This window comes from Micromesistius poutassou, assembly GCF_964030765.1.
Source record: "Micromesistius poutassou genome assembly, chromosome: 15".
Classification (NCBI taxonomy): Eukaryota; Metazoa; Chordata; class Actinopteri; order Gadiformes; family Gadidae; genus Micromesistius; species Micromesistius poutassou.
The window spans coordinates 10,545,711-10,573,555 of NC_140285.1; the positions used below are offsets into that span (position 1 = coordinate 10,545,711).

A 27,845-nucleotide genomic window follows, 5' to 3' on the forward strand; every position below is an offset into this window, starting at 1 on the left:
GTTTAACTCACATAAGCTCTAGCCTCGCAAGCTTAAGAGCGCTCAAAGCGGCATTCTGCTGAGTTACAGGCCATGGCAGTTTGCTTTAGTAAGCAACGCATCTGTTTCAATTAATCCCAAATTAGCCTGAAGCTGCTGCCTGTCAGCGCCGTCAACACTCGCACTGCATTAATCAAGGTGTAAATCCTACTGCTGATCACTTTGAAGCCTGACAGCTCCGTCTCCTTGCCTCTGGACCCACACACCGCATTATCTGATCTGCTTAGCATGACAACAAAGTGTCTACAGTAAAGGCCAAAGTATACTACTCCGACTCCTTAATCCGATTCCGTAACTACGGAGACCCCTTGAGCCTTCGAAGTTCTCCTTTGGGATGTCGGATATGCAATGCAATTCGCAGCAGGATCGATTTTATATGCTGACTACTAACCATGTAAATAGTGTTGTAGATACATTTCCAACGCTTCTTATTAACCCCCTATCTATTAACCCCTTATCTAACCCTAAACTGATTCCTGGAAATGATGTGGTTAGAGGACCAATCACAGCCCTTGCCGTCTCCGTTGCGTCGACGGATAGTTAAAAAATATTGCATGCGCACGACGGAGAGGGCTCTCCATGTCTACGTACAGCACTTTATGGAGTAGTATAAACCAGCCTTTAGTGAAAAGGCTTCTCGCGTGCACTCAAGGCTACAACACGAAAACACGGTCAAAAGGAATTAAAAATAACCTTTCCGATGCCCTCTCGACATCGTCTAATGTTGCAGAGATAGGGACACTTATCAGAGTTCACGGCTGAAATTCCTGTGGCCCATAGCATGTTTGGCCAACTTCATAATTACCAGTCTGCACAATAATAGACTGTCTCTTCCCTCCAGTCAGAGCTAATGCTATTGCCTTTAATTTGGCTCTGAATGCACTTGCATGCACTTACTCCCCGCATTTTGCCTACAGGTAGACTGCAGGGCAAAATGCGTAACGCTGTCCTGATCGACATGTATCGGTGTATTGCTACCATGTATTGGTAGCTGGTTGCACTTTGCAACCAGCTGCTAAATTATTCAATCCCTCACTGTAGGCTGTAGTGGCTGGATGAATGTATTAGGGTTTTTTAACAACAGCACAAAATAAATCTCACTCGAATAAACGGTCGGTGATGGGTATGAATCATTTTGTAGCACCACAAACACTTCAACCATAACAATAAGGGGTAATTATTCATGGTGTCCATCTAACACCATGAACATCATGGTTCCAACAATCCTTCCCACAGCCCATACGCCACACACACACTCTAATTGTATGCATTGCGAGTAGAATACACTCACTTGCGCACAATCTCATGCTGTCAAGTGTAATTTGTGTTTTACAAAGGTTAGTGCTCCACTCACTGCTCCCTGCCTGTTTCCACTGGCAGCTCAACCAGCTCCACTCTGCTCATTGAACAGACCCGGCCAGTCGCTCAAGGGAAGGAATCACTGTATTCAGAGAATTATTAAGAGAAAGTGATTTCAATGGAGATTCTGCTCTATCAAAACTTAATGTGCAGTTCACCGTATAAAGGATTAAATATGTAACAGTGTCCTGAAGACAATTACCATGGTAACACATATATGACTTCAATCTTAATTTCCCCCCATTGATAATGGTTACAGTCTCCGTCCTCCCAGAGCACAGACAGCGACCCTGCTGGAATCTTCTCAGAATTCACTCAGGCAATCAGAGAGAAATCCTTTGATATAACTAAGTGTTGTCTCCTCACTAGAGTCATGTCTGGAAAGTCAGTATTTACAACATGTGGGTTTAAGGCAGCGGTTCTCAAAGTGTGGGGCGCGCCCCACTGGTGGGGAACAGAGACGTGACAGGTGGGGCGCGACAAACGGGAGGAAATTTCACTGAAAACTCCACATTTCTTATGGTAGGAGTGAAGGCTTGACAGTAGGGCTGGGCGATATGGACCAAAAGTCATATCTCGTATTTTTAAGCAGAATGTCGCTATAAGATATATACATGCTATAAAATAAGTGCTGTCGCCGCGCTCCAACTCGTCATTCTACATCGGGGGCGCCGCGTCGCTGTGCTCGTTAACCTGCCTGTAGGCCAGGGTGGCTAAACATTTTAAATTTAGTCAGTCAAAAACAGTCGGAGCAAGATGTGGCAAATACATGTTTCTCGCTGAAGGGGATTTTAAAAAGTGACGCGAGCGGAAGAGCGGGGGCCAGAGGCAGAGCGGGACGGAGAGACGGAGTCCTGCACGGCTCTCATTTTGCAAACCCGCACCCGTCCTTATACCCGCACAACTTAAAACCACATCCGACCTGAATATCAGATCCAGCACCGGAGAAGTCTCGCTCTCTTGCTGCGCGGGACGCACTGAGCAGGGGTGGCGAGGATAAATCTGTCAATCTGAGCGATATTGGGAAACGAACGACCGTGCTTCTCCCCACCGCGATCACACACCGACAGAGTCGTCTTTAGGTGTTGTAATCAAGCAGCAGCTTCGTCCCGATTCAGAGCCTCGTCACTGGAATCCTCCCCGTCCCATAGCGTGTCCGCTGACACTCCAGCTCTCTTCTCGGCCGGGGGGCACTGCTCGCATATTTTGTAGATGTGTCACTAATAATGATTTTTTTTTATATTTGAAATAGGCCTACATTTGAACATTTTAAGCTTGCAGCTTTGCAGCCACTCATGCAGGTATAGGTCTCATGAGTTCAATTGCTCACCTGTCTTGCCAAATGCATTGCTCGTCTTTTTTTATTTTTTTTTACCAGATTGCAAAGTGGCACTTTTATTTTCTCTTTTTCTGAACTTGATACAAGTCTTGACACAGCTGCACTTTTATTTTCTCTATTGTTGAACTTGCTGTTATTTGATGTTATTGAGTTAGAATTTAGATACAACATGATGTAACTTGATGTTACTTCAATAAATGTGGAGATGTTAAGCTTGGCGTATTTCGTTAGCGTTGTGTTGGGGCGATGGGGGCAGGTGGGGCTTGAACATTCCCCCTTGTCCAAAGTGGGGGGTGACCGAAAAAGTTTGAGAACCACTGGTTTAAGGAAGACCTTTATTCCACGGTTGAGTGATTACGAGCCAGAGGGCAAATTAGAGTCGAAGGGTGGAACATATGATCCCTTTCCCCACAACGCAAATCACAGGCTGACATGCTGTGGGCGACACATGATCAATTCAAGTTCCAAAACAAAGTTATCTTTGTTATCTCCCACACACACACACACACACACACACACAAACACACACACACACACACACACACACACACACACACACACACACACAACTGTTCAGTGTGTCTCCAATCCTGAATCTATCCAACCTCAGTGATTTCTTATCTCCGGCCCCTGGTGTCTTCAGACCACACGCTAGCGGCTGCCCCTCCGACCGAGCCCCCGCTGACGGTTCCCAATTCTCTCACACTGCGGCAAGGAAAATAAAGCCAGCAGACGCAGCAGGAACTTGGGCGGCGGGGGGGAGGGGGGGGGGCACTCTGCCTGGAGATTGTTTTATTGATGTTATTTATTTTGAAAAAAATGTAGTTATTCCAGGGTCGGGAGCTGGTGGGCAAAGTTCTAACAAGAGAGACGTGATGGAGCGCCAACTTCACAACATGTGGGTGTCCTGCTCGATCACTGGTCAGGCTTTACTTGCATGCTTGCTTGCATGTCAAATATGTGGATTAGAGAAAAATAAAGGTTGGATTCACATTACAACTGATGACAGTAACAATTATTCTAAGATAAACTTATTAAAAAGGTAGGGTCTGTTGTTGGCTCTAAGCTTGTCACTCTGGAGGAGGTGGCGGAGGACAGGATGCTGGGAAAACTGCTGGTGATCATGGACAATGTCTCTCACCCCCTCCACGAAACTCTGGACAAGCTTAAGAGCAGCTTCAGCAGCAGACTCATTCAACCCCGCTGCCTTAAAGAACGGCACAGGAAATCATTCCTACCAGGTTAGACTGTACAACACTTCTCAGCAACGCCCATGCAATACACAGAAATAATTTAAATTTAAATCTTATCACTGTAAATAAAACTGCACCTTATCTCTCCTTCTCTTGTACCTTAGTGTATAAATCCACTAAGTAAAAAAAGTATTCCGTTCTTGGAGATATGGTGAGCTTGGTCGGTAAGGTTAGGTAATATGCCATTGGTATGCCATGCAATGGTATGCCATGGTATAAAAACTGGTTTACCGGAAGTTGACGTATCAAAACAATCACCAACCATGTTTCTAACGCATACTTTGTCAAAACCCACTGTCAAAACTGACATTTGCGAAATGAAGTATGTACCGCTTTAAGGCCCAGCCTGCTTTGGAGAGAGGCCTCGAATCAGAAAGGCAATTTCAAAGAAATGCATAAAATGAAATCTGGCATGGGTATACTATGGAATCTACTCTTTGTAGCCATATTCAACAGCCGAGCCTATGAAAACATCCGAGTTTTCAATTATTTCACTTTAAAATGTATATCTCTGCCGTCTTTGGCCTTATTGCTATGCTATTTCACACCATATAGTCCCACAGTCACCTAGTACATGTGTGCCGAATTTGGAGCCTTTAACACTTCCGGCAACAAATATTTTGGAGTGTGAATGTTTGGTCAATTTGGAGCCATTGCATCAAGTTATAATGATCTGACCATATGGGTCAGACTCTGAAAGTTGTTCATCATGACGAATGGTGCTTGTATAACAAGTTTCATGCATATTGCACTTTCCTAGTGGAAATGTCAGCCTGTTGGATATGCTGCACTTCAAAGGCTTGTTATAGCGCAACCTATAGTTCATTCTGGCCCATCCTTTTTTATCCCTAACTCATTTTACGAGTTCTACAAGCCTGCCAATTTTCATAACTTTTGACGATGTAGTTTTTGAGATATGGCCGATTCTGTCAGGAAAATAAATAAATAAGATAATAATAATACTAACAATTACAATAGGGTTCCTACGGTTTCATGATCCTGTATGTAAAGTTACAATTCTGTTACCTCCCGATGTTGTCAAATCTTGACAACTGCAGGCGACGATCAAAACTCGACCAACACAAATCAATCCTAGGGGTTTTGCGCCCTCTGCTGGTCTATATTCTTACTGCAATAATACGGTAATAACGCAAACTGAAACAAGGTGGACGTGTCAAAACGATATAGATATCCATTACACATTATCCATGCGTAATGGATAATACAAAAATACTTGGATTTCACAGTGACTTGGAGATTTTAGAGATTCTTTTAGTTTCTAAGAATCATTACAATTTCAGTTCGATTTTTAATTTTGCATTGTATGGGTTTGGGTTTTGTCCTGTATTTTCAATATTTTCAAAATGATAATGACAATTGGTTGAATATCTGTTGGTATTGACTGGGGAATAGCACTTATTCATGGAAAAATCCTAAATGAATCCTCACTGACCACTTTCACAGCTATAAATACCCACATCATTAAGTGTGCAGACACACTTTATGGAGGAGATAGGTTTAAAGCATCTCCAGGAAAGCTGGAAGTCAAAACAATGTCAGCTCCCATCCAGCTGCTGGACTGAAGCCGAGACTCAGTCGGCAGCACGGCCGCAGTTTAGGGACAGAGGCGTTATCTCCCCTGGATTGCAGGCCCCTTGATGGGGGGAACATAACGGCAATCAGGGGCTAAAGAGAGAGGCTGGTGTATATCAGTTCAAGGCCTCTCCTCTGGTTGTCAGCGGATGTTGACATATGCTCTGGCAGCACGTCCGAGTACACACAAGCCCCCCTTTCATCGGGCAAAAGACCTGACAGTCCCCCAATGACTTGGCAAGCACTACAAGGATAGATCACACTCTGCCAAGCCTAGGATGATTCCCCCAAGGTCTGCTGGAGCTGGACGCCAGACCTTGGGTCGATGCTTGCAGACAAGACTGTTTAAAAATAAGCTAGTATACACTACAATTAACACTTAACAATAAGAGTACATTAATTAACCATTTGTCATGATTAGTAAAGGCATGAATTAACAGTTAATTACCAGTTAACCAATGGTCTATTGTTAATTTAATAATGGTACTCATGTTCACTAAATAAGGTATTCAATTGAATATGGTTAACCCTAACACTACCCCTAACCCCTATCCCAAGCTAATGATATAAATAATGCTTGATTCTGCATTAACTCATGGTAGGTAATGGTTAATTGCTTTACTCTTTTAGTAAAGAGTAAAAAAGTAATATTTGTATCTACTTGCCAGCACACATGGGGTTTAGCAGTTGAGGGTAAGAAAAAGATTGCAGCAGATCATTTAGTCAACACCGTTCATTTATTATACAAATCTCTTTTATAACTCTGTACTGCTCACGGAGCTCATAAGAAATGATACAAGATCACATAGATAAGAGTGACCAATAAATAGAAAAGATAAATACAGTTAGAAATAAACAACTACTCCCTCACCATCACCAATCATTCATTCATTCATTTTGGAATTTCACATTGTTCATTCAAATAAGACTATAATTTCCTGCCACATACACTTGGGCAGGAAACACAACCTTTCCGGGACACAAGAAGCACACAAATGACTCTAAAAGGATATGTGCAAAAAAAAGTATACAATTATGGTGTACCATAATAGTGTATATGGCGGAGGTGCAATGGGACGTACAGGTAACTGGGCGCACCTGGACCCTGGTTACCACAGCAACCACCTGCTCCCCCTCGCTCAGTTACGGTGGCCTATTTTGTACCGTTTCATTTTTACTTGAATTTTCCTGTTCCGAACATGGAAATTAAAGCAAAGCGTTTTATTCTTTTTCCCCAAACTTAAGAACCTTGTTTCAAAGAAAAGATGATATGAAACGGGACAATATTAGCAGCATTCCCGTATCCTACTTTCACTTTTAAGTGAAAACCACTAGGGAGAATTAACAGAAAAAAAAAAAGGGGAGTTCCTTCCAATAGATCTTATCCATTGTTTTGTTCTCTAAAGAGATAAACTTCAAAGTGGAATGTAAAAAAAGGAAATGCATAGAGCGGAATAGCAGTGTGCAGCAGTGCAAAACAATAAAGGACAGAAGATGCACTGGTATTGCTTATGTGGAGAACCTCCCTCTCTGAGGTTCCCCTCCGATTCCCTTCAGAACTTTCCTTCTATTTAGTAAAAAGGCAACAAAAAACAAACCACCAATCAGGGCGGGTCCGTTCTAGTGCCCGTCAACAAGAATGTGCAACTGTTTAGGAAACCAAAAAATAAAACACGTAAACGCCCTTTTTCTCATTTCTCTGTTGAGAGTTCAAACTGCCCGTCTATCGGGACCCATCAATCACACAACCACCATTTTCTCCCCCTTTAGTTCAGATAAAACCCAGTCAATTCCCATTGAATCCAATAAGGCCCACACAGTCCCATATAATCCAGTACAGTCCCAAGAAATGTGTGATTTGTGTGTTTTGTGTTACAGTAACTCGGCTTCGTCGTTGTCGTCCTCGGATCCAGAGGGCCCTTGTCGAACCTCCTCGTACCACTTGTTGGTGAGAGTCTTCATCTGGATACGGCCGTGCAACAGATCCTGGGACACACACGTGCACACACACACACACACACACACACACACACACACACACACACACACACACACACACACACACACACACACACACACACACACACACACACACACACGGTGATGCAGGCACATGTGGAACACTTTATTGAAGCAGAGTCATGCTTCTATCAATAGCTATGGATAGTTGAATCAGTACCTATAGGGATAACAGTTGCTATTATTTGAACAATAGATAGTCATCCTCCGAATCATCATCCAAATTAGACCCAACAATTATTCCAACATTGAAACATTTACAGAGTAAACCTATATCCCCATAGCATATATGCAGCCCCTTACTGCCTGCTGTGGCAGACAAAAAACCAATTGTCACTCTTATCTCGCCACAAATAGCTCTAAAGCCAAGCCTCCAGCCCAACCAATGAGCTTCCTTCACCAGAACACCAAGCAGGGTCCCAGAGGGGGGTTGACCCCAATCTCCACCAATGGCATAGCAGGGGGATCAACCCCTGGGGGGCGGCTCATTGGAAAAGGCTCATTAACAGTATTGTATGGCATTCTCTGCACGTATACACAGATACCCCCACCCACCACCACCACCTCCACCACCACCATCTACCTCCTGGGTCAGTCTGCGTGTGAAGAAGGGGTTGAGGTATTTTGCGTCCAGCCACATGAAGCCCTTCAGATCCTGTCTCTGGTAGATGTGCGTCTCGTACTCCTCCTCCGTCAGCTCCGAGATGTGCTCCGACTCCAGCGCGTTACCCTGATTGGGAGAAGAAGGAAAACAAAGGAGAGTGGCAATAAGAGAACATAGGGAAAAAGGCAGGGGATAGATGTATGTTTAATGGTGCAATGATGTTGCTTTGAAGATGAAGGAGTTCACACACAGGGCACTGATAGCAAAGACTGTGATTAAAGGCTGGGCACAGTGACTGTGGCGTTTCATGTGGTTCAATCTGGATCCTTAAGATCCCACGTAGCTGTGAAGTTCGTAGATTCCCAGAAACTTTCAGTTTTCCTTCAGCGGTTTTGCCTACAGAACCAGTGAAAAGTTTTTTAAAGCACTGCACTGCAGATCTAATAGACGAAGAGTGACCATCACCCAACTAGAACCACGCGCACCAATTTCAGAACCCAGATCACTTGCACTCTGTGTTGCGGATGAGTTGATCAAAGCTGATGCGTTCTGGTGGCTTAAGGGCCAACCTGACAGCACTAGTGTGTGTGTGTGTGTGTGTGTGTGTGTGTGTGTGTGTGTGTGTGTGTGTGTGTGTGTGTGTGTGTGTGTGTGTGAGTGTGCGTGTGTGCGTGGGTGCACATACAGCCTAGTATGGCTGCGTGCATGCGGGCATGCGTGCCTGTGGCTGTGTGCGTTCACACAGCGACCATTGAACCCCAGAGCGGCTCCGCTCCTCACCATCTTCTCCGTCTTGCTCAGGGTCACGTCCTTCTTGCTCTTCCTGCGCGTCTGGCTCTCCTCGATGTCCATCATGCGGATGAGGGGCATGGTGCCGCCCCCGAGGATCAGGATGGTGAAGAGGACGATGATGATGGTGGTGGTCCCGATCAACTGCCGCTTCTCCAGAGGCTCCAGGCCCAGGTGGAGGCTCAGGGCGTAAGGGATGGCCCCGCGAAGACCTGTTGTGCGAGACAACAATAAGATCAGGTGCCATGCCGGTGGAAGTCCCCATTAACAGGTTGGAGGCTGAAGTCTTGTGATGAAGCAGTCGTACAGCAGGGTCCTTTGTTGTGGACCTGTTTAGCCGGCACTTCAATACACTGAGAGTACACTCGGCATGCATCCACTCACACCACGGTATTGAAGGACGCTTTTGAATAAACGTAAAAAATGTACTGCTCGGGCTGCACCTCAAATCGCATATTAATAAAAAAAATAAATAAATAACTGATTTTGGCCGATGCAATAAAGAATCGTGAAGGTCACATTTACATTTCTCAACAAAAAAAGGGAAGCAATCATAAAAGCAGAATAAATCGAATAAAAAAAATGAATAAAATAAATCTTTTTTTCAGTCGGCACATAAGAATATAAATTTTATACCGTCTGTTAATCGCAATGAATAATAAACAGTCACAATAGCGGGGCGAAATAGTCGCAATGAGGGTTTTCGTCCTACTGGCTCACCGCTGAACCACATGATGAACATCATCTTAGGACTGATCTTGGTTTCCCTGAAGAAGTTGAGCAGGAAGGACAGAGGGAAGATGTTCACGGCTCGCCCCAGGAGCACCAGGAACTTGGGGAGAGAACGTTTGGTCTCAGTCACACTCATGCTCACACAGAGTCAACAGTTAATGTTTAAGGTATGGAGTATGTAGCGTGTGGCGGGAGTCCTCACTATGCACCAGATGACGAAGGAGAACTCAAAGTTGTGAGGGAAGCTGAAGATGGAGAGGCCGAGGAACGCAAACACGCACGTCTCTGTAGGCGGGGAAAAAACAAAGAAATATTGGAAGAAAGGCCAGGCAAGGCAACTTTATTTAAATAACACTTTTCATACACGAGGCAGACTCAAAGTGCTTCATATAGAAACATTGTCATGCGATAAAATTAAATAATAAAAGAAAATATATAAGTAAGTAAGTAGTAAGTTTAAAAATAGAAGGGAGAAAGTGCAATGTGTTTAGATTTAGCAGAAAGCTAAAGCAAACATAACAGAAAGGAAGTTTTATAGAGACGCTTTTCTCAAGAAGAGGTACTCGCAAAAGGAAGGAGGAAGGATTAGAATGAACAATCAAACGAGTTAGGTAAATCTTCCCAACGAATTACATAAATCCCGGGTGAACACAAGCCACCGTTTCTCACTCAACTAAGTATTTTGCATCATCCCTTTACCATTGAAGTCTCTGGTGATACCAAGGTGACTTACCACACATGAAGGCCACCGAGCGCAGTGTCTGCTGCATCAGGATCTGAGTGACCGGGGACAGGTTGTGATGAGTGTAGTGAGACATGACGATCCCAGAGAACAGGATGGACATGATGCCTGCGGCCAGGGGAAAAAGTTGTTAACAAAGTACCCAAAAATGGCTGAAGTTCTATCAGGAACGCCCTCTGTTTTGGTTTGACCATATGGGTGTTAACCCACCAGATAGTTTGATGCCTTCGGCCAGGCCGTAGGGTAGGTAGGCGAAAATGATCATCACTGCAAACTCCAGGGAAGGAGTCTTCCTGAGGTCAAAGTGTTTGAGACACTGGTCCACGAGTTAAGGGGTCAAAACATGGCGGAAGATCACAGGAATCACACACACAATGATTATCCATCCATTACAAAACGTGCAATGGTTTAGATGTAATAACACCCAAAACATTCACTACACCATACAACCATTCACTACAAGCATACAACAATCATTGTATAGTATGACTAGATGTAATACCAAACACGTTCAGTTGCCTGACCAGTTCAGTTGTGCTTTTAATGTACGATATTCTTCCTGGAATAATGGAGTTTCTTAATATCTTTAAGGACTGTGAGGGCTGAACCCTCACACTATATTAATCATCAAGATGGCCTGATTTACCATTTGGCAAGGGAAAAGCCACCACACACACACACACACACAGAGTATGGATACAAAGGCAGAGATGAGTCCTGTCAGGGTGCCCAGGGCGGCGGAACCAAAGAACATCTTGAGGAAATAGCCCAGTGCCTGCACAAACGTCTGCCAGCCCGAAACCGTGGCGTTGTTCGACTGGGAAAAGAAACCCTCGGCTGTACTGTTAGAAACAAAACGCACGCACATGGAGGGAGAAAAAGTGAGACGTGAGACAATCGGAAACAAAGCGCCCGGACATTCACCACAAGGGCACCTTTATGCACGTGTCGCTGCAATACAGCGGTCCGCCTCTAGATGGAGCCGTTGCTGAGGCCTTTGTCCTCGTCCGGTTGGCTGTGTTTCAACGCTGTTCCGAGGACAGACGAGCTGACCGCATAACAACACAACGGTTAACCTTTTGTCGGCTGGCCCGGTGGGGATCGCGTGTCTGACATGCTCAGGTAAGGCGAGACGTCTTATGGTGAGGTCAGGTTAACTGGAAATTAGGCGATAACAGCTGACAAGTGCCAGGGTGCCTGTGAGTCAGCCGGCCATCTTTAATTCATGCCCGCACGTCCTCCTCTACCGTTTAGGCGGGGAGGGGACACCCGAGAGGTTGATCACATTAGGGCCGGTGTGAAACAGACAGGGTGGGAAAAAACCGACAGGACGAAAGGTGACACACATAAAAACAAAAACAGAACAGGTCTCTGTCAAACGTGTTTACTGGGAGTCTGCATTGTGCAATCCAGTGCCTTAATAAAAACCTGTCAAAAGTGCCATGAATGAATGTGCCTAACCCAGTTCCCCCGAAACAAATACTGGGAAGGTGAGACGGTATGCCGTGTCGCAACACAGCATCGGAACACGGGCGGCCAAGAGGCGTGATCGGAAAGCAGATCGGACACGACTCGAACCCCGGTGAGCAACATCCGAGATAATGACGAGATGCAATCTGATTTGGCCGTGAACGTTTAGTGCGGGTGAGGAACGCCTGCTGGTGTCGTCAGCGTCGAGTGGCAGCAGGGAGGATGGAAAGAGAGACAATGACGAATAAAGACAGCTAAAGGAGACGATAAGCTATAGAGAGAGAGAGAGAGAGAGAGAGAGAGAGAGAGAGAGAGAGAGAGGGAGAGAAACAGAGAGAGAGCTAAAGAAAGGAAGAGATAGACGGAGCCATGCTCGCTACTTTAGAGATGTTGAATAAGTCACTTTGCACTATGAATGGTTATTGGATCTATTAGTTGTGTCTGTGCAGCCTCTGCCCTCAGCAAACACAATCATTCATAGGGTTTGTTTAGTTTTGTTGTCTCAGAGCGTGCGTGGAACCCAAGTTGATTGATGACATTGTCTATGTTGAGATGTAAATCAGCCATGATGTTTGATCAACTCAACCCCGCGAAGTAGATACATTACCATTAATGGGGTGGTTTGCCATCCACTGACATCCATTATATTTGAAACAAGTGTATGGCAGCGCCAATAGCCGTTTTTTTCTTTTGTCCGACACAGGTAGGCGCATATAAACAGCCCTGCCTAGGTAGCTTCCTCAAATAGCACCCACAAAGGAACAAATCCACAAGCTTAGTTTCTGTGTTTACAAGCCGCTACGCTCGCTCACAGACTTTGAAAGGGAAGTGCGTCATTAAATTGATGTGCGTTTTAGGCAGTGGGATAATTCTGAATGCAGGGATACGTTTACATAAGTCTTGAGGGGCAGGGTAGAGGAGTGTATTTTCTTTTACTGATTTGAAACACAGTATAAGCATCTGACTTCTGAATTCTTGATTCGGAACAATCTTCCATGGATCATTTTGCACTTCGGAATCAAAGTGCTCAGTTTTCGAGTGTCAGAATGTACGTAGAACGGGATGGTCAGCAGAACACAAATCTATCCAAAATAACATTTAACACAAAACAGTACTAACTGTGAGCATGTGCAGTGGCGGGTTAACACAGAATGCATATGCTGCGTTCAAATCAGTTTAAAAAAAAAAAAAAAAAAAGCGCACCCTCCTACACTTATTGCGGCGACTTATTGAACTGTTGCTCTGCATTCAGTTATCAGAATTATCCCACTGCCTATAACGCAGCCGATAAGTTTGGACTAAATTGTAACTGCGTGCCTCAGTGTCTCAGTCTGTGAGCATGAGCTCACGCGTGAACACAGAATCAAAAGTTGTGGATTTGTTCGCTGGGCACTATTGAAGAAAGCTACCTAGCCTGTTTGTATGCACTTACCTGGTTTGGATAATTAACAGATATGGGCGCAGCTCACAACTTGTTTGGGATATTATGGATGTCAATGTAGGGCCAACTGCCCAATTTCAGGCATTTCAGCCAATGTCAACAAATAACAGAATGCTGGCTGGGAGGGGGAAGGAGTAGGTGAGGGAGGAGGAGGTTGGAGAAGAGGGGTGAAGGAGGAGGAAGAGGCGGGTGAGGTGAGGCCTACTTGGTGAGAACGATGGACACAGCGTCGTTGAGGATGCTCTCGCCGAACACCAGCATGTTGAGCACCGGGTCCACGTTTAGGGCGTTGAAGATGGCGATGGTGGCCACAGGATCCACGGCGGAGATCAGCGACCCGAAGGCAAAGCTACAGCGGACACACAGACAAAGGATAGAAGGACTTTGCTATGGAGTTGGCTTTTAGTGAAACATCAGAGAGACTTGGCAAAAGGACGTACACTTTCCTCCAATGTTTGTGGATAATCTCGGATTCAGCAGTCCTACTATGTTATGGAAGAACTTCTGGTTTGCAACGCCAGAGGGTCGGGCCAAAAAACTAAAACTGAAAGGGGCAGAGTGGCCAGTATACATGTTGAATTTACTTTTTTACATTTAATTAGTGCCAGTCTCGTCCCATTAGCCAATTTAAAGCACTTACATATTCAAGCCTTCAGCAACATGATAGGTCAAATATGAAGCAAAAAAGGGAAATGCCCTGAATTGAGCTTGTCTGCTACGTATTTTAGATGTTCAACCTCAAACCCAATTAAAGGATAACTAAAAAGAAATACACAAAGAGAAAAAAGATACAAAGGTTGAGAAGCAAACGCTTTGACTAATGGGTTTATGGTAAACTATAGCATGGTATTCACAAACCGCTCTAGAGAGGACACGTTTTAAATTGCAACCATTATCGGTATCCTACTTGTAAGCTATGATCTATCATTTTACAGACTAAATACTAATTATAAAGCTTCCAAGGAACTTCAACACTTGAAACTCAATGTTGTCATAGACGATGACATAGACGATGACACACAATACAGGACAGTACATGCCACCTCAGCAGCTCCTACACTTTGGGTTGCAATCTGGATGACTTTTTATAGTTCAAAGATTACGTCAGTTGTCAGTTAAAACTGGACGAGATAGGCAGTTTGTTTGATTCAGTTTGATTCATGAAACATGAGTGAGTCCTCAACATTCAAAAAACCAGTATGGTCATAGTGGTGCACCATAAAAACTCACCTGTCCGTCATGCTCATCTTGTAGATCACGTCGGCCTTGGAGAGAAATGTATTGGGGGGTTTGAGTTCCACAAAGACACCATCACAGAGGAGCACAGACACAGCTCAGGTGCAAAGACAACTCGTATCGTATCTAAAGAGGTAGATTGACACTGAAACGTTGTTGCAGCGAAAATGCCTGATTAATCATTCATTTCATTGGGGTAGTGTGTTTACGCTGAAGTGGTGGGGGGTGGCATGGGGATGGGGAAAAAGGGGTCAGGCGGCCTACGGTGAAATTATGAAACAAAATCAACTTTGGAGGAAGACGACCCGACCTAGTGACACTCCCAGCAGTTAATGCGGGAATCGCTGCCACGCCTGATGATATCCCACTTGTAAAACGATAACATTACAACGCACAATGCCCACACACCTGTCCAAGGAAGTAGATGCCTCCTCCAACAATGAAGGCCGAAATCGCTGTGCCGATCACAGCAAAGAGGCAGATGGAGCCAATGTTCTGAAAGAAGTTTCCCTGGACAAACATGTACACGTTATCATACATCATACATTACTCATCATTAGGCATTTTTACACCGCCAAGCACGGCTTGGCACGCCCGGCGATTTCACTGTCTTATCTCAAGTTTCCTGTGTGAAACCGAGGGGGTAAAATCCCCTGTTCATCACAGCGCGGGCTTTCTTGGTTCACTGGAGAAGGCGGGGCTGCGTACGGAGTCTAGACTTCTGTGGTCTAGACTGTGTGTCAGCAGCTGCACGTAAGTTAGCATGGAACATTTAGATGACCATTTTTTTATGGTTCTATCAGTATTATTACCACATCTCATGCTTATAAAAACTTCATGAAATCCAATAAATTGACTCTACTCCATTCAAAGTGCTCTGTATTGCTATGTGAATAGCACAGCCATGGGTTATCATCTGAACTCATCTGAACGTGCGGCCTGCCAGTGAGTGCAGGCTGGAAAAGCACTGCAGGCCTGGCTCTACTGCACAAGAATACTTAGTTTCCTGTTAGATAACAAAAATGGGTCTAGCTTCAGGGGTAAGGGTTGTACCATTACTTATACACTTTATCGTAAATTTTTAAGGACTGGATTGGACTGAAAGTGTCGTTTCATTAAACTATGGTGGTATATTCTGGCTGAGTCAGCGTTTACAAGACAGGGACTTGACTGTGCATTTATATCAGTGAACCTCTCACGCCATGCACACAGAGGAACACCGGACTGGCCTACAGATAGATTCAACAAAATGTTGAAGCAACAACAGGGATGTGTGTTCACCGAGGGCATCCTTTGCAAGGAATGCAAATCATGAAGAGAGAGATATAAGAGAGTTACACAATGAGATGAGCTGTGTCTGTTTGTTCCAATCAGCCGCTCGCTGTGCTCTCGGGGTGAGAACAGGTGGAGTCACTCGGTTGGATTGCAAAACCGGTCAATCCAGCTCCATAGGAAATGAAAAAATGGTTTCTGCGGCCGGGGTCACAGTAACACAGTACGTGTCACAGTAACGGTAAAGGAGGTCAAAGAAAGTTGGCGTTTTTGAAAATACAGGAAAAACCCGACTGACAGCACGGCGCGGCTAGGAGACAAACACACCTTATGCAAAGAGTATCCAGACTCAAAGATGATTGGCGGCAGGAGCAGGAGGAAGAACATGTTGGGTCTGAACATTTCCTCTTCCTGTTGAAAGACAAAGAGAAAAAAAGGAGCACAGGGTTAGGCCTGGCACACCTGTACAACAGAACCAGGTGCATCACACGGTCTGAAGGGACAGAGATCATGCTTGGGGATGAATGGTCGGATACCAGGGCCACTTTGGTTTTACCAATTATCTTTTACTTGAAGCACAGTTAATTTCAGACCTTTAGGTTGCTCTGGGTTAATAGCATTAGGAGGTCAGGGAACAAACCATTATGTTTAAATTGCCCTTAAAATGAGGAGCACATGTTTCCATTTAAGTGGTTGAACTTATTTTTAATAGCTTGTAGTGGAAGAATGACCACTATTATCACACCGTGTTCAGCAGATGAGAGGAAACCTCAAATGACACGCGTGCACACACTCGCGCACATGCACACGCGGCAAATAATGTATGCATTGTTGGTTCTCAGCTAAATGGACTGACGTAGGCATCATGTGTCACTGCATTGCACCCTTGCTGCGAGTGTATCTGTCCATGCTGATGCATCATATGGTATGTTATGCCGCATGTGCATTCTCTTGTGCTTTCTTAACCATTAATGCAGGATGCTAAAATGAGTGGTAAAATGGATGCGGTGTGGATGTGTGACCTCCCGTGATTGGGAGGTCGGGTATGAGCTTGGGTATGAGCTTCCTCCCATAGATTTTCAGTTCCTTGTTTTGCTGTTATTCATGTGAACGGGGAAGCAAGGTGGTGGGGCTGCTCTGTGAGCATAGGGGGGGGGGGGGGGGGGGGGGGGGTCAGATGAGTGAGCTTAGGGACATAGGGGGATGCCGGTCAGGTCAAAGAACGTCTAAACGGCTTTGTTTCAAATATTTATGTCTTAGCAAACAACAAAATAGGACAGAGAAATATAATATTTTACAAGCAAAATCCACAAAAATGCAATATATTATGTCAATTTCTGGCACAAATGTTTTATTTGTAAAACCAAACACTACATTAACTGAAGGTACACGGTATAGCCAGAGTCGCCTACGCCATGAGTACGGGTAAAATACACAATGTCAGAAATGGTCAAACTCTATTTAATAATCTGTATCTGCCGGATTGAAACAAAATGTTTTCTTTCTGTTTACTTTAAGGAAGGAAACATCAGGTTACACAAACGTTTAATCGGCTGTGACATTTAATTCACTATTTATGACATGCCAAATAGGTGAGTGCGAGTAAGCAGAATATTGTAGCAATGGGGATACACCGTTTATTCATTGAGAGCAACTATATAATGTTTTAGTGTTTGGCGTGTTTGTTCAGTGTTGTTCAATTGTTGGTTATTACTCCTACTTAGGTTGTTAAGAAATTAAGCACTGAAACCAGAATTGACAGCATTGTTTGGGTTGTCAAGGCCGGTTCATCTTCAATTAGTCTAAACCTTGCAGTGTTGCTGACTCAAGAGACGCTGCACATACCATTGTGTCTTACTTACCAGGGGGCTCATGTACAAAGTTTGCTTACGCACAAAAAAGCTGCATAAGCCACTTCTCAAGCAAACGTTCGGATGTACAAAGACTGCCTTGACGTGAGAAAGTGAGGTTCTCCACGTAAACTAAATGCCTGGCTTACGCACATTTCTACTGCATTTTGTCAGTTGGCGGCACATAGAGGCAATGCAGCGCAACATTAGGCCTACTCGATCACGAGTCATGAAGTAATATTGCAATATGAGGCTAGTTCAAAGTGGATTTGAACGTCGGGATGTGTGATCTTAAATGCACTTCAATCATGCGTTATTCTTGTCGAGACGCATAATGTGCCCCAGCAATATTATTTTCAGTGATGACTTATTTATTAAACATTATATATGAACCACATACAGGACCATGCATGACATCTGGGCTAATGGATCTCTCTTCACGCATTTGTCGTCAGATTCTTGACTGCAATATTATTATTTGATGTTGCGTGGAGTAAGAACAAGCCATTGTTACTTAAAATCAATCAATCAATGAACCAGTCGGTCGATTTCGAATTATGTACATATTATTGACACCTTGGGTGTACAACCTATCGTCAGCATGCATCCAAATAAATGAGAATATAAAAGCATGCGCAAAATGTGGCAATAATCGATAGGTTGACAATGGCAGTGTTGGCCTTGCAAGAAGATTGGCCAAAAAGGAGCCGATCCCAAATCACAGCTGCCACCCTTTGCTCAAATAGGGCGAGCTCCCCGACTCTGGCCCCACTGCCCGTCTGACCCACGGTGGGCAGACACCTTTCTTTTTACGTCCACCTTGATGTCCGACCACTTTTTTTTAATGTCAGCCACAGTTCGGCTTTCCGCCCCAACCTCATTGACCGACTTGGCAACGTTTTCCCATGCCAGATTTTTGCTTTTGATGCTGATTCCGTAGGAAAGAGAGCCAAACAAGATCTTATTTCTGTCTACCTCCGAAATCAGCACCTCCACCTCGCATTCACTAAAGTTATTTTTTTCTTCCTTTCTCCTAAGGAGAAAAACCTGCACTACTGCAGGCCTATTTATACAAATTAGCATATTAAATGAGGGAGGAGACTGGGCGGAGAGATGGGCTTGTGCATGTGCGCTCAATTTCACGTTAATCGGGATGTACAAAGAGAATCTGTGTGAAATCGTGTTTACTGGATTGATACATCCAGATTTTTTTGTACGCAGCAGCTAGTACATGAGGCCCCAGGTCGCCACAGTATAATCAGTGGGCATCAGACATGATCCAAAGCCCCTTGTTCTGATAGTTGTACAGATAACTTCATATCATAGACCACTAGTACTTTCACAGGGCTATAAAAACGGTGTCAAGGCAAGGAATGTGTTTTTTTAAATACCTAAATGAGGTGGACAGACACGAGGTGAAGGATGGAGAACGTTAGGAAGTCGAGGTGGGAGGAGGAATGGGGTCGGGTTGGGATGGAGCCAGAAAACCCCCTGCATGAGTGGTAAGTACCCGAGACACTTTCAGGTTATGACTTTCCTACCTATCATTTAGCTCTGAAGCCCTAGGGGGCGGGATTGACTCAGAAGGTAGAGCGGGTTGGCTGGTAACCGCAAGGTTGGTGGTTCGATCCCCGGCTCCTCCTAGCTGAGTGCCGTGGTGTCCCTGAGCAAGACGCCTCACCCTACTTGCTCCTGACGAGCTGGCTGTTGCCCTGCGTGGTTGACTCCGCCGTAGGTGTGTGAATGTGTGCATGAATGATGTGAATGTCAGTCAACACTGTAAAGCGCTTTGGATAAAAGCGCTATATAAATGAGGACCATTTACCATCTAGGTGAAGTGAAAGGGCAGTGCTGAATATGCATGCAGGCACCGGAGAACAGACGAGGTCGTAAGAAAGCCGGCCATGCATGCAGCACAGCTCTCGACAGACACAGATGCACTCCTGCACGCATGCCTGCACATGTTTAACAGGCACATGCTTAGCAATGTGTGTTTGCACCGACAGGCGAATAAACCCACAGCATTCGGCCAGCAGGAGGGTCGTTTTGAGTGCCTTAGAACGAGGTTGGAGAAGTGACACGATGTAAAGCCATGTCAAGTCATTTCATGTTTAAACCCCCGCCTGACTATTCCCTTGCAATGAGTATGAATTATTTCATGAGCATGAACATCAGGTATCCTTTGGGTTAACCAGTGAAGGCCACCGTAGCACATGAACGAGAAAGGATGCACACAAGAAAAAACACAGTGTATAGCTGATGCTACTCAATACCAGCCAGAATACATAAATAAAACACATTTGTAATAAAAAACAAAACTACATTGTGTTTTACTCAGTTTGTGTTTTTTTTGTGTGTGTTTGTTGTAAGGGGAGGGACCAAAATGAGCAGAGTGCATGTCAGAGAGAAACGATGATGGAGACAGCCCAGGAGTACAGGCTCCCTGCAGGCCCCGTGCAGCTGCTGACACACAGCAGTGACATAACCGCTTGGGAAAAAGCCCCCTGAAACCACAATTAAAATCACTCTGCCCTGCTCCCGCGTGTGTGTGCGTGTGTGCGTGTGTGTGTGTCCGTGTGTGTGTGTGCGTGCGTGCGTGTGCGTGTGTGCGTCTAACTGTCTATTGGGCACAGGGGAATTTTATTAAAAAACCTTTCGCTGCTCCGGTGCGCCTGAACAGATACAGCAATACCAGAGGGGAATGGTGGGCTCTGAAGAAACCGTACACAGGCACAACACACACATTTTTAATCAGTCATGAGCACAAAGGTGGGGGGGGGGGGGGGGGAATCGAGGGAGAAGTGGGCCGTACAGTCTATGTTTACGTTTCAGAGAGGTGGGAGTGGAGCCGAGAGAACGATTTGGCAGCAAACGACAGTGAGAACGGGCGGTTGGCAGAGAGACTTCTCTCCTGACAGGATGTGGTCGCCGAGAGTGGTGGGGGATTTTTTTTTTGTGGCCTGTGTGGCTAGTCCTGGAACGTCCTCCACATCCGGCAGAGTGGGCTGACTGAAGGCTAGCAGCACCGGATGAGTGTCGGGGTTCAAGAGCAACCCCAAGACCCAGGTATATATATATACACGTGGGCGAGAGGGTGAGTGAGTGAGAGGGGGAGTGAGTGAATGAGTGAGTGAGAGGGTGAGTGAGTGAATGAGTGGGTGAGCGCGATGCCATCTACAAACCTGCTCCATGTTGAACTCGCTGGTGAGTGAAACACGGCCTTTGTGTTTGGTGTTTGAATACGTACGAAAAACGCCTCAGGAAAACATGACACACAAACAATTGGAAAGGGTCTGTGGTAGGAAAGGATAATATTGACGGAACCTCTCTGAAAAGTTTACACTGCTCTTTGCTCCCAGGTGCATTTCAATAACAATAATAATAATATAATAATAGTTTTTTTTTCATAGGAACCGCAATCACACAGAACCCTTTCTCTCTTACACACTGCCAACCCTCACGTTTGATATGCATACCTCGATGGGACTGACCCATTTACGGTAAATAAGAGGTGAAATTAATTATAGATAAGTGTTCAGTGGCGGTGCCAGTTCACAAGGCAGAGTCAACCCTCACTAGAGACACCTGGACGTAAGTACGAGGTGGACGGGGGGGTTGGGCTGGTGGGCACGGGACACAGGGTACACAGGGGGGGGGGGGGGGGGGGAGAACCCGGCTCTGGTTACTGGGACCGATGACTCAGCAACACCCAGGGGCCCCCAGAGCCGTTGGACAATGGGGCCCCTGTGTGGCGGAAACAACTACATAACCTCCCCATCTCTCTATTGCTCACTTGCCGTCTCGCTGACTGGCAGAGAACAAGGAATGTTAATTAAAGGCTGTGAGAATGAGGAGGGGGAAAAAAATAAATAGAGGCCTCACATGCGGAACAAGAAGCACGCTGGAAGAGTAGACGTTGTTTCACTAGGGAGAGGTAAGCAGGGGAGATCATGGACTAAAGCTTGAGGCCGGGACCAACAATTTAAAGTGATGGCTCGATATACAATGATACTTTTGTTTGATTATGATGCTTTGGAAACAGGAGCTGCAAGCTAAATCTCAATAAAGATCTAAGACAGACCCGACCACACCTCATTCTGAGGAACTGTGCATTAGCCAAACCACACAGCTCCCCAGAGTGTAAAGCCTGTTCTAATATCACAGGAGAGATGTCTCTCCTTACAGATCAACATAAGCAAAACTACTAGGGGTGTAACAATTCACAGATACGAATCGGTAACCTGTTGGATTACCACAGATGTGACTACATCATTACCTGGGCCCCTTAATCGATTTAAAATGACCAAGAATCGGTCGATGCACCGAGTTAAACGTTGCGAATCGGTTGAGTGAAGCTTTAGCCTGATATAAAACAACATTGTAAACTCAAACATTCCGTTTCCATACGGATCTGAAGGAGGTCGGCGGATCAGTGTGTGTGTTTGTGTATGTTTGCGCACGTCTCCGCGTCTCGTGTAGCCTAGTCCTAACTAGACCTTCGTACTCATTTCATTCATACCGATGGTCTAGAACTGCTATAGAGACAAACGATTTCTCACTTGAAGGCAGGTGCTGTTGAAGTTTAAAACCTATTGACTCTGCCCAGTGCCACTCCGGATCTGTCTTAACCAATCGCTAACGTTTGGTCGTGACGTATTTCATGCTTAGCAAACTCCTTCACCACTAACGGAGCCAGCTGGAAAATTAAACTTTTCCAGAATCACGTGGGAAGAAGCGCCACAACATCTTGACCACCAACAAAAAAAAAATCTGGCTTTAATTTATCTATATTCGGCAGAGTTTCCACAACAGACCGAATAGCTTTCTCCATGGTCTTCCTGCTGCTTCCTGGTATTCATTTGACTACAACTGAAACTCGCGCACGACCTGTACGTCACTGTTCTCAGGCCGCGCCTCCTGTTCGCTGATTGGAAGGACAAACTTGAGAGAAAAGAAATCGTTCGAACATACAGCACTCCCAGACCTAGTACTGAAGTGAAATGAAAATTGAGCGGAAGTACGGAGGCGGGTGGAACCAGGCTACGTCTCGCGAGTTGTGAGCGTTCAAAAAACAGGTATAATAAAAATATAACAATACAACAAGTCCGAAAACAGTGAAACGATTTTCAGTGCACCAGTGAATCTGAAATGAAACGTGTGAAAGTCCTTTGGGTTTTATAAGAAGGAGGGGAATATTGACAAAAGCCTCGCTATTTGTAAATTGTGTAGGACAGTGACCAAGTCGTTCCAAATTGATATATTTGTCTTTTTTTTTTTATTAATTATTTATTTATTTATTTATTTTGAGTTATCTGATTGGTCTAAAAAATTATTTATTTTGAGGGATCTCATTGGTTGAAAAATTTAATTTATTTCGAGCGATCTGATTGGTCTAAATTTTATTTTGCTCGCAAACAAAAATATTCAGACCAATCAGATAGTTCCATATTGAATTGCATCGTCCCTGAATCGTATCGTAGGATAGCGAATGTATCTAGATATGTATCGGATCGTCACATAAAGGAGAGATGCACACCCCTAAAAACCACCATACCTTCCAATTGGCCAGTTCCTTGAACTCTATTATTTTGATGAAGCCTCCCATTAGGATTCCTAGAAAACAGAAAAGGACAAGAACAATGACATTTATTAACATTTTTCAGCCGTAACACAGCACTCATAATGAACTTCGAATTAATGAACTGTTATTTACAAGCTAATTTTTACATGCAATAAATCACAATTAAGAACAAATATTGTGACAGTTGACAGTTAACTACATTCAACAACAAGGTATTAACTGCTGTGAGCCAGGTATTAAGCAATCATTTAACCTAGAACCACATTCTCATTCTACCTAGAAACACTTTCTCATTTACCTCAAACAAATGGGGTTTAAGACGGGTCACAGAAACAACTCAACAATCTCCCCTGACATTCCAGCGTTATTTAGAAACACAGTGCCCCTTTAAACGTTAACAATTTCAATAGTTCGACAATGCATTCAACCCTGAGACAATATCAACATAGGGGCAGAGCGGAAAGCACATTGGTGCATTTGAATCGTCTGGTCGTATTGTGCCTCTAGATTAGAGACCGAATACAGAAGAGCTTTTGTCACCCCTGGGTTGAACGCAAGGTATTTAGCTCTCTCGTTACACAACTCATTAGAAAAACGGAGGCCGTGACACACAAGAGGCATGTCATTGGCCTGAAAAAAAAACACCAGAGAGAACCAATCTGTGTTGTAGAAGGTTGGAAGCTTCACGGGCCAACCGCCGGACAAAGACATGGAGGTGGGCTCAGAGAGAATGAGCAGGATGTCAGAGAGAGATAGAGGGGGGGAGACAAGCGGAAGAAATGGCCGTCGCTGCTGGATTCTAATAAGCTATGTGGTTATCTCTCTTGAGCAGTGGTCCCCCCTATGCTATGCTGGAAGTGAGGAGCCCTGCCTGGTATACATCATGCAGGACAGGCTCGAGGAAGGGGAAAAGGGGTCTGGTGGGGTCAGGGCCGAGGCCTGCCGGTGGGTTTGAATGATCGTCACTGTGCATGCAGAAGTTGCTCGGGGGAGCGTAAACAAAGAGGAAAGTAAATAAATGACCCCAGGTGACATGGCATAAGATGACCAGGAGCCAACGAGGAAGAAAAACAATGAAAAAGTCCATTTTAATCATGTTAAACACAACACCCGCATTATTTTCATGTCCAGTGCGAGTCTGCCCTTAATCCATGATCAAACAAAGCGTTCATCTATGCTGAACTGTGTTCTCAAACAATGTATTTTATTACCAGCCTATATATTGCAACGATGGAAGTGCTGGTGGTCTACAAAGACACCGGCCCGGTGCACAGTCGGCTTTAACACGCGTCTCAAGACTATCGATCCCATGTGGACAGCCAAGTGTGTCACTTCACAACTGCCATTAGAGTTTTTCATTGGCAAATCAAATTGCCCAAGATGTTTGAACCACCCCTAATATACCGTATCTCCATGGGCTTTTGAAATGTTTAGACGTGGTGGACAAACTCAGCTTAAGGATCTGATTATTTGGATTTACTTTAATATGACGCCGTTGGCATGCAAATTACCACATACTTCTGCTTAAGCAGCAGCTGTCAGTTGAGTAGGCTGTCCGTCAATGTGGCCCGGGGCACATTTGCTCAAACTGCTAAAATAATGTGGACTGAGCTAATTTAGAAAGAAAAGCATTTTGTGGCTAGAGTCTACTAGTGATCGGATCACCCAAGATGCATATTAATGCCAGATGTGAATAGACACACAGGAAGGAAGTAGCTTAATGCAAAAAAAAAGGTGAACTGCCAATTTTATCTCTGAGTGAAACTGTTCATACCAGTTCTGCAAGAAAGCACAATGGTTGCAATGTCAACTAGGGTTAGCATATTAAATATGACCCTGTCTCATTGGGAGTTCATCCAAAGTGTATTAACAAGCTCAGTCGGTCAGTGTGTGTGTGTGTGTGTTTCATGTCAAGATTGATACTCACCAATGGAAACAACCGCCACACTCTCTGGCAGGAAATTGAGCTTGAATTTAATAAGCAGATGCACCAATATGATGCAGATACCTACAAAACAAGAATGAATACCACAGCATTACAACACTATTACAAATGTTAGAAAGCTATTTTCTGCTTTAGTATCTACTAAGAGCTACACAAAGGATGACATTCGTGTTTTGTTTGTTCTCCATCTTTACCAGATGTCCATGGGTGTCAAGTTGCGAAGACATGTTGAAATCTATGAATGATGAATCACCTGCATTTAGCATTAGGGTTCAATCTCCCAAGTAATTATTAGGATACTATTTAGTAAAATCTTAGTATGATATTATAATAGAGAGATATAGTTCAGGCACTACATTAAAGAGATCGATTAGATTAGGTATAAGGTTAGAAAGGCTAATGGATTGGGTAGTATTGTAGGCTGGGCTCGGGATACAAGATTGGTAATGTTCTGGGTAATTAAACTAGTGCAGGCAGCCCCTCTTATTCTGCTCTACTTAGTGGCCACATGTTAAGGGATGTCTGTGTGGGTTCCTCTCAAACCCTACCTCCACTGGCACAGCAGGAAAGAGTACCTACACCCAAAAACCCCAACAGGCCAAATCAATCATGTTTGCTCGTATCCCCAACTCTGAACTTGACACTACCCAAAGCTTGTGGTCATATGTGAGGGAGGCGGCCGTGTTTATTCACTGGTAAATGGAGAACTCTGCCATGTGGCTCGGCTTACTTGTCTTCACCACTCCATCGTGTGCGGTGCCATATTAGTGCTCCAGCCTGCCTGAGTGTAGCAGCCACAGTAAGCAGTAGTTTTATTGTGGTTTCGAGGGTTAGTAGCCCTGTTGCTTTGGTAAGCTATACTATAAAATAGTATGTTGTAATGTATAGTAAGTAAGTAAGTAAGTAAGTAAAGTAATAATGAGGAATTCTGCTGACCAAATCAACAGGAGACAAGTGATTCAACATACTAAACACCATGATGGTACAAGTTCTCGCTCCATCTCATATCAAGGCTACGACCGGCCAACACAGGTCAGGCGAGTGTGTTCTGTCACTTTGGGACAGTCCCAACAAAACATGACCAGGTTAGTATTTTTACTTGTTGGGAATGTGTTATTATGCTAGTAAAATACACACAGCATGCCAAGTATTTCCAAAATTGAAATGTGTTTGTGTATATGTGTGTAATTAAGTCAAATTGTGCCTTTTTGGCACAGAAACCCTAGAATTTGGATGAGTCACTGATTATTACTGCTATCTGGTTGCATCACACAGTATGGTAGTTTCTCCGCCCTCGACCAAAAGGCTCTCCAGAAGGTGGTCAACGCTGCCCAATACGTCACAGGCAGGGATCTACCAGCCATGCAGGATATCTACTCCAGAGGATGTCTGAGCAAGGCCAGAAGATCATCAAGGCCACCCCCAGCCACAGACTGTTCTCGCCACTAGTCTAACCCTATGATGGTGCATGGGGTCATCAACAGAACATATTGTTAGTTGCGTTTCCGGCCGAGGACAGTTAGATAGGTTAACCCCAATTCTAAATTGTACTCTGAAACCAGAAATATACCTTGTCAAATGCCCTCTCTGAGAACGGATACAGAGTAAGACCTGTTGTCTGCAAACTGTGGGTCTTCAGCCATGAGTGGGTGTCAGGTGGGGACCAAGTGATCAGGGGGGGACATGACACACTAATGATGACTTGAATGTTTTGGTTACTAAACTGCACCAAATATTTGGTGGGTCAAGGAGATAAAGTGCAGCATGTCTTTGAACTTTTGAGTTGACACTCGCAAAAAGAGGAAAAATACATATCAACAACAGCCTGTTCAAGAGACTTGGTATACTACTCACCAATTACCAGCAGACTAAAGAATATAGTCATTCCACTGGACTGTTCCTCCTCTTGGGCCTTGACCCCGGTCTGCACGGGCAACATGTTTTTAGGAGTTGGGGGTCGAGCAGGCGTCGTGGGCCGGGTGGGCAGTGCTTCCAAATGTTGGGTTCCATTGCTGTTATTATATGTGTCATTGGACTTGCTGTAAAGGGAACATGTGTTAGGATTTGTATTGAAGTCACCACCTCCGATGTAAACAGTAGCTGCTAGTTGCTATATGACAAATATTTCCTACGGATCTGAAAGCATATCAGACTATCGGCCAATGTTATAAGATACTCTGTTATACATTAGCCAACACTAGTCGTTCTGGCTATTAACGACAATGACAATGACAATAGTTTATGTATTAAATAAGATACGTAAATAGTTAAACTTTCCCTACGGTTGATCGCTTAAATCCTGTATTGTTTCCTCATGGAGAATGTCATTTTCCAGTTCTTCTCTAGCTTCAAGTGTTTCCTGCAGGTCCGAAGGGTCTTCTATCTGAACTCCATTCAGGAGACATACGCGTGGATTTAGAGATAGTAGCAAAAGCAAAACTAAAATATTAAAGTGGGAATCATGCATCCTTAAATTAACACGTTGAAACACAAATATGGGATAGTTATATTTTGCATGTCAGACTTAAAATTCAATTTCTACCAGTCGGTGTAGTCGTGTTTCTTTAGTCAACACAAATAC

The 27,845-nt window shown here is 44.4% G+C and overlaps 1 protein-coding gene across 2 annotated transcripts; it reads right to left on the reverse strand.

The window, feature by feature from the left end:
* Positions 1 to 6,373: 6,373 nt before the first annotated feature.
* On the reverse strand, positions 6,374 to 27,799 carry slc9a8 (solute carrier family 9 member 8). 2 transcript variants are annotated; one of them, XM_084480216.1, is made up of 16 exons: positions 27,547 to 27,799; positions 27,119 to 27,303; positions 25,247 to 25,327; positions 23,293 to 23,351; positions 16,216 to 16,299; positions 15,025 to 15,126; positions 14,611 to 14,645; positions 13,586 to 13,729; positions 11,170 to 11,311; positions 10,680 to 10,785; positions 10,461 to 10,577; positions 9,930 to 10,012; positions 9,716 to 9,827; positions 8,987 to 9,207; positions 8,186 to 8,332; positions 6,374 to 7,569 (listed from the first exon to the last, which is right to left on the reverse strand). In XM_084480216.1, exons 1-16 carry the CDS (start codon positions 27,729 to 27,731, stop codon positions 7,456 to 7,458), a joined length of 1,917 nt encoding a protein of 638 aa, XP_084336342.1. In that variant the 5' UTR covers positions 27,732 to 27,799; the 3' UTR covers positions 6,374 to 7,455. The 2 variants fall into 2 exon arrangements, with proteins under 2 accessions (XP_084336342.1, XP_084336343.1); XM_084480217.1 differs by lacking the exons at positions 6,374 to 7,569; positions 8,186 to 8,332 and adding an exon at positions 8,371 to 8,602.
* Positions 27,800 to 27,845: the final 46 nt, after the last annotated feature.

Bases quoted from the DNA above. Each gene is read 5' to 3' on its own strand.
- slc9a8 (XM_084480216.1), bottom strand. From the start codon at position 27,731: ATGCATGATTCCCACTTTAATATTTTAGTTTTGCTTTTGCTACTATCT. The intron at 10,013-10,460 runs GTAAGTCACCTT...CCCCGCCTACAG, and splicing joins CTCGGTGGCCTTCATGTGTG to AGACGTGCGTGTTTGCGTTC. The intron at 7,570-8,185 runs GTAGATGGTGGT...TGTGTGTCCCAG, and splicing joins CACGCAGACTGACCCAGGAG to GATCTGTTGCACGGCCGTAT.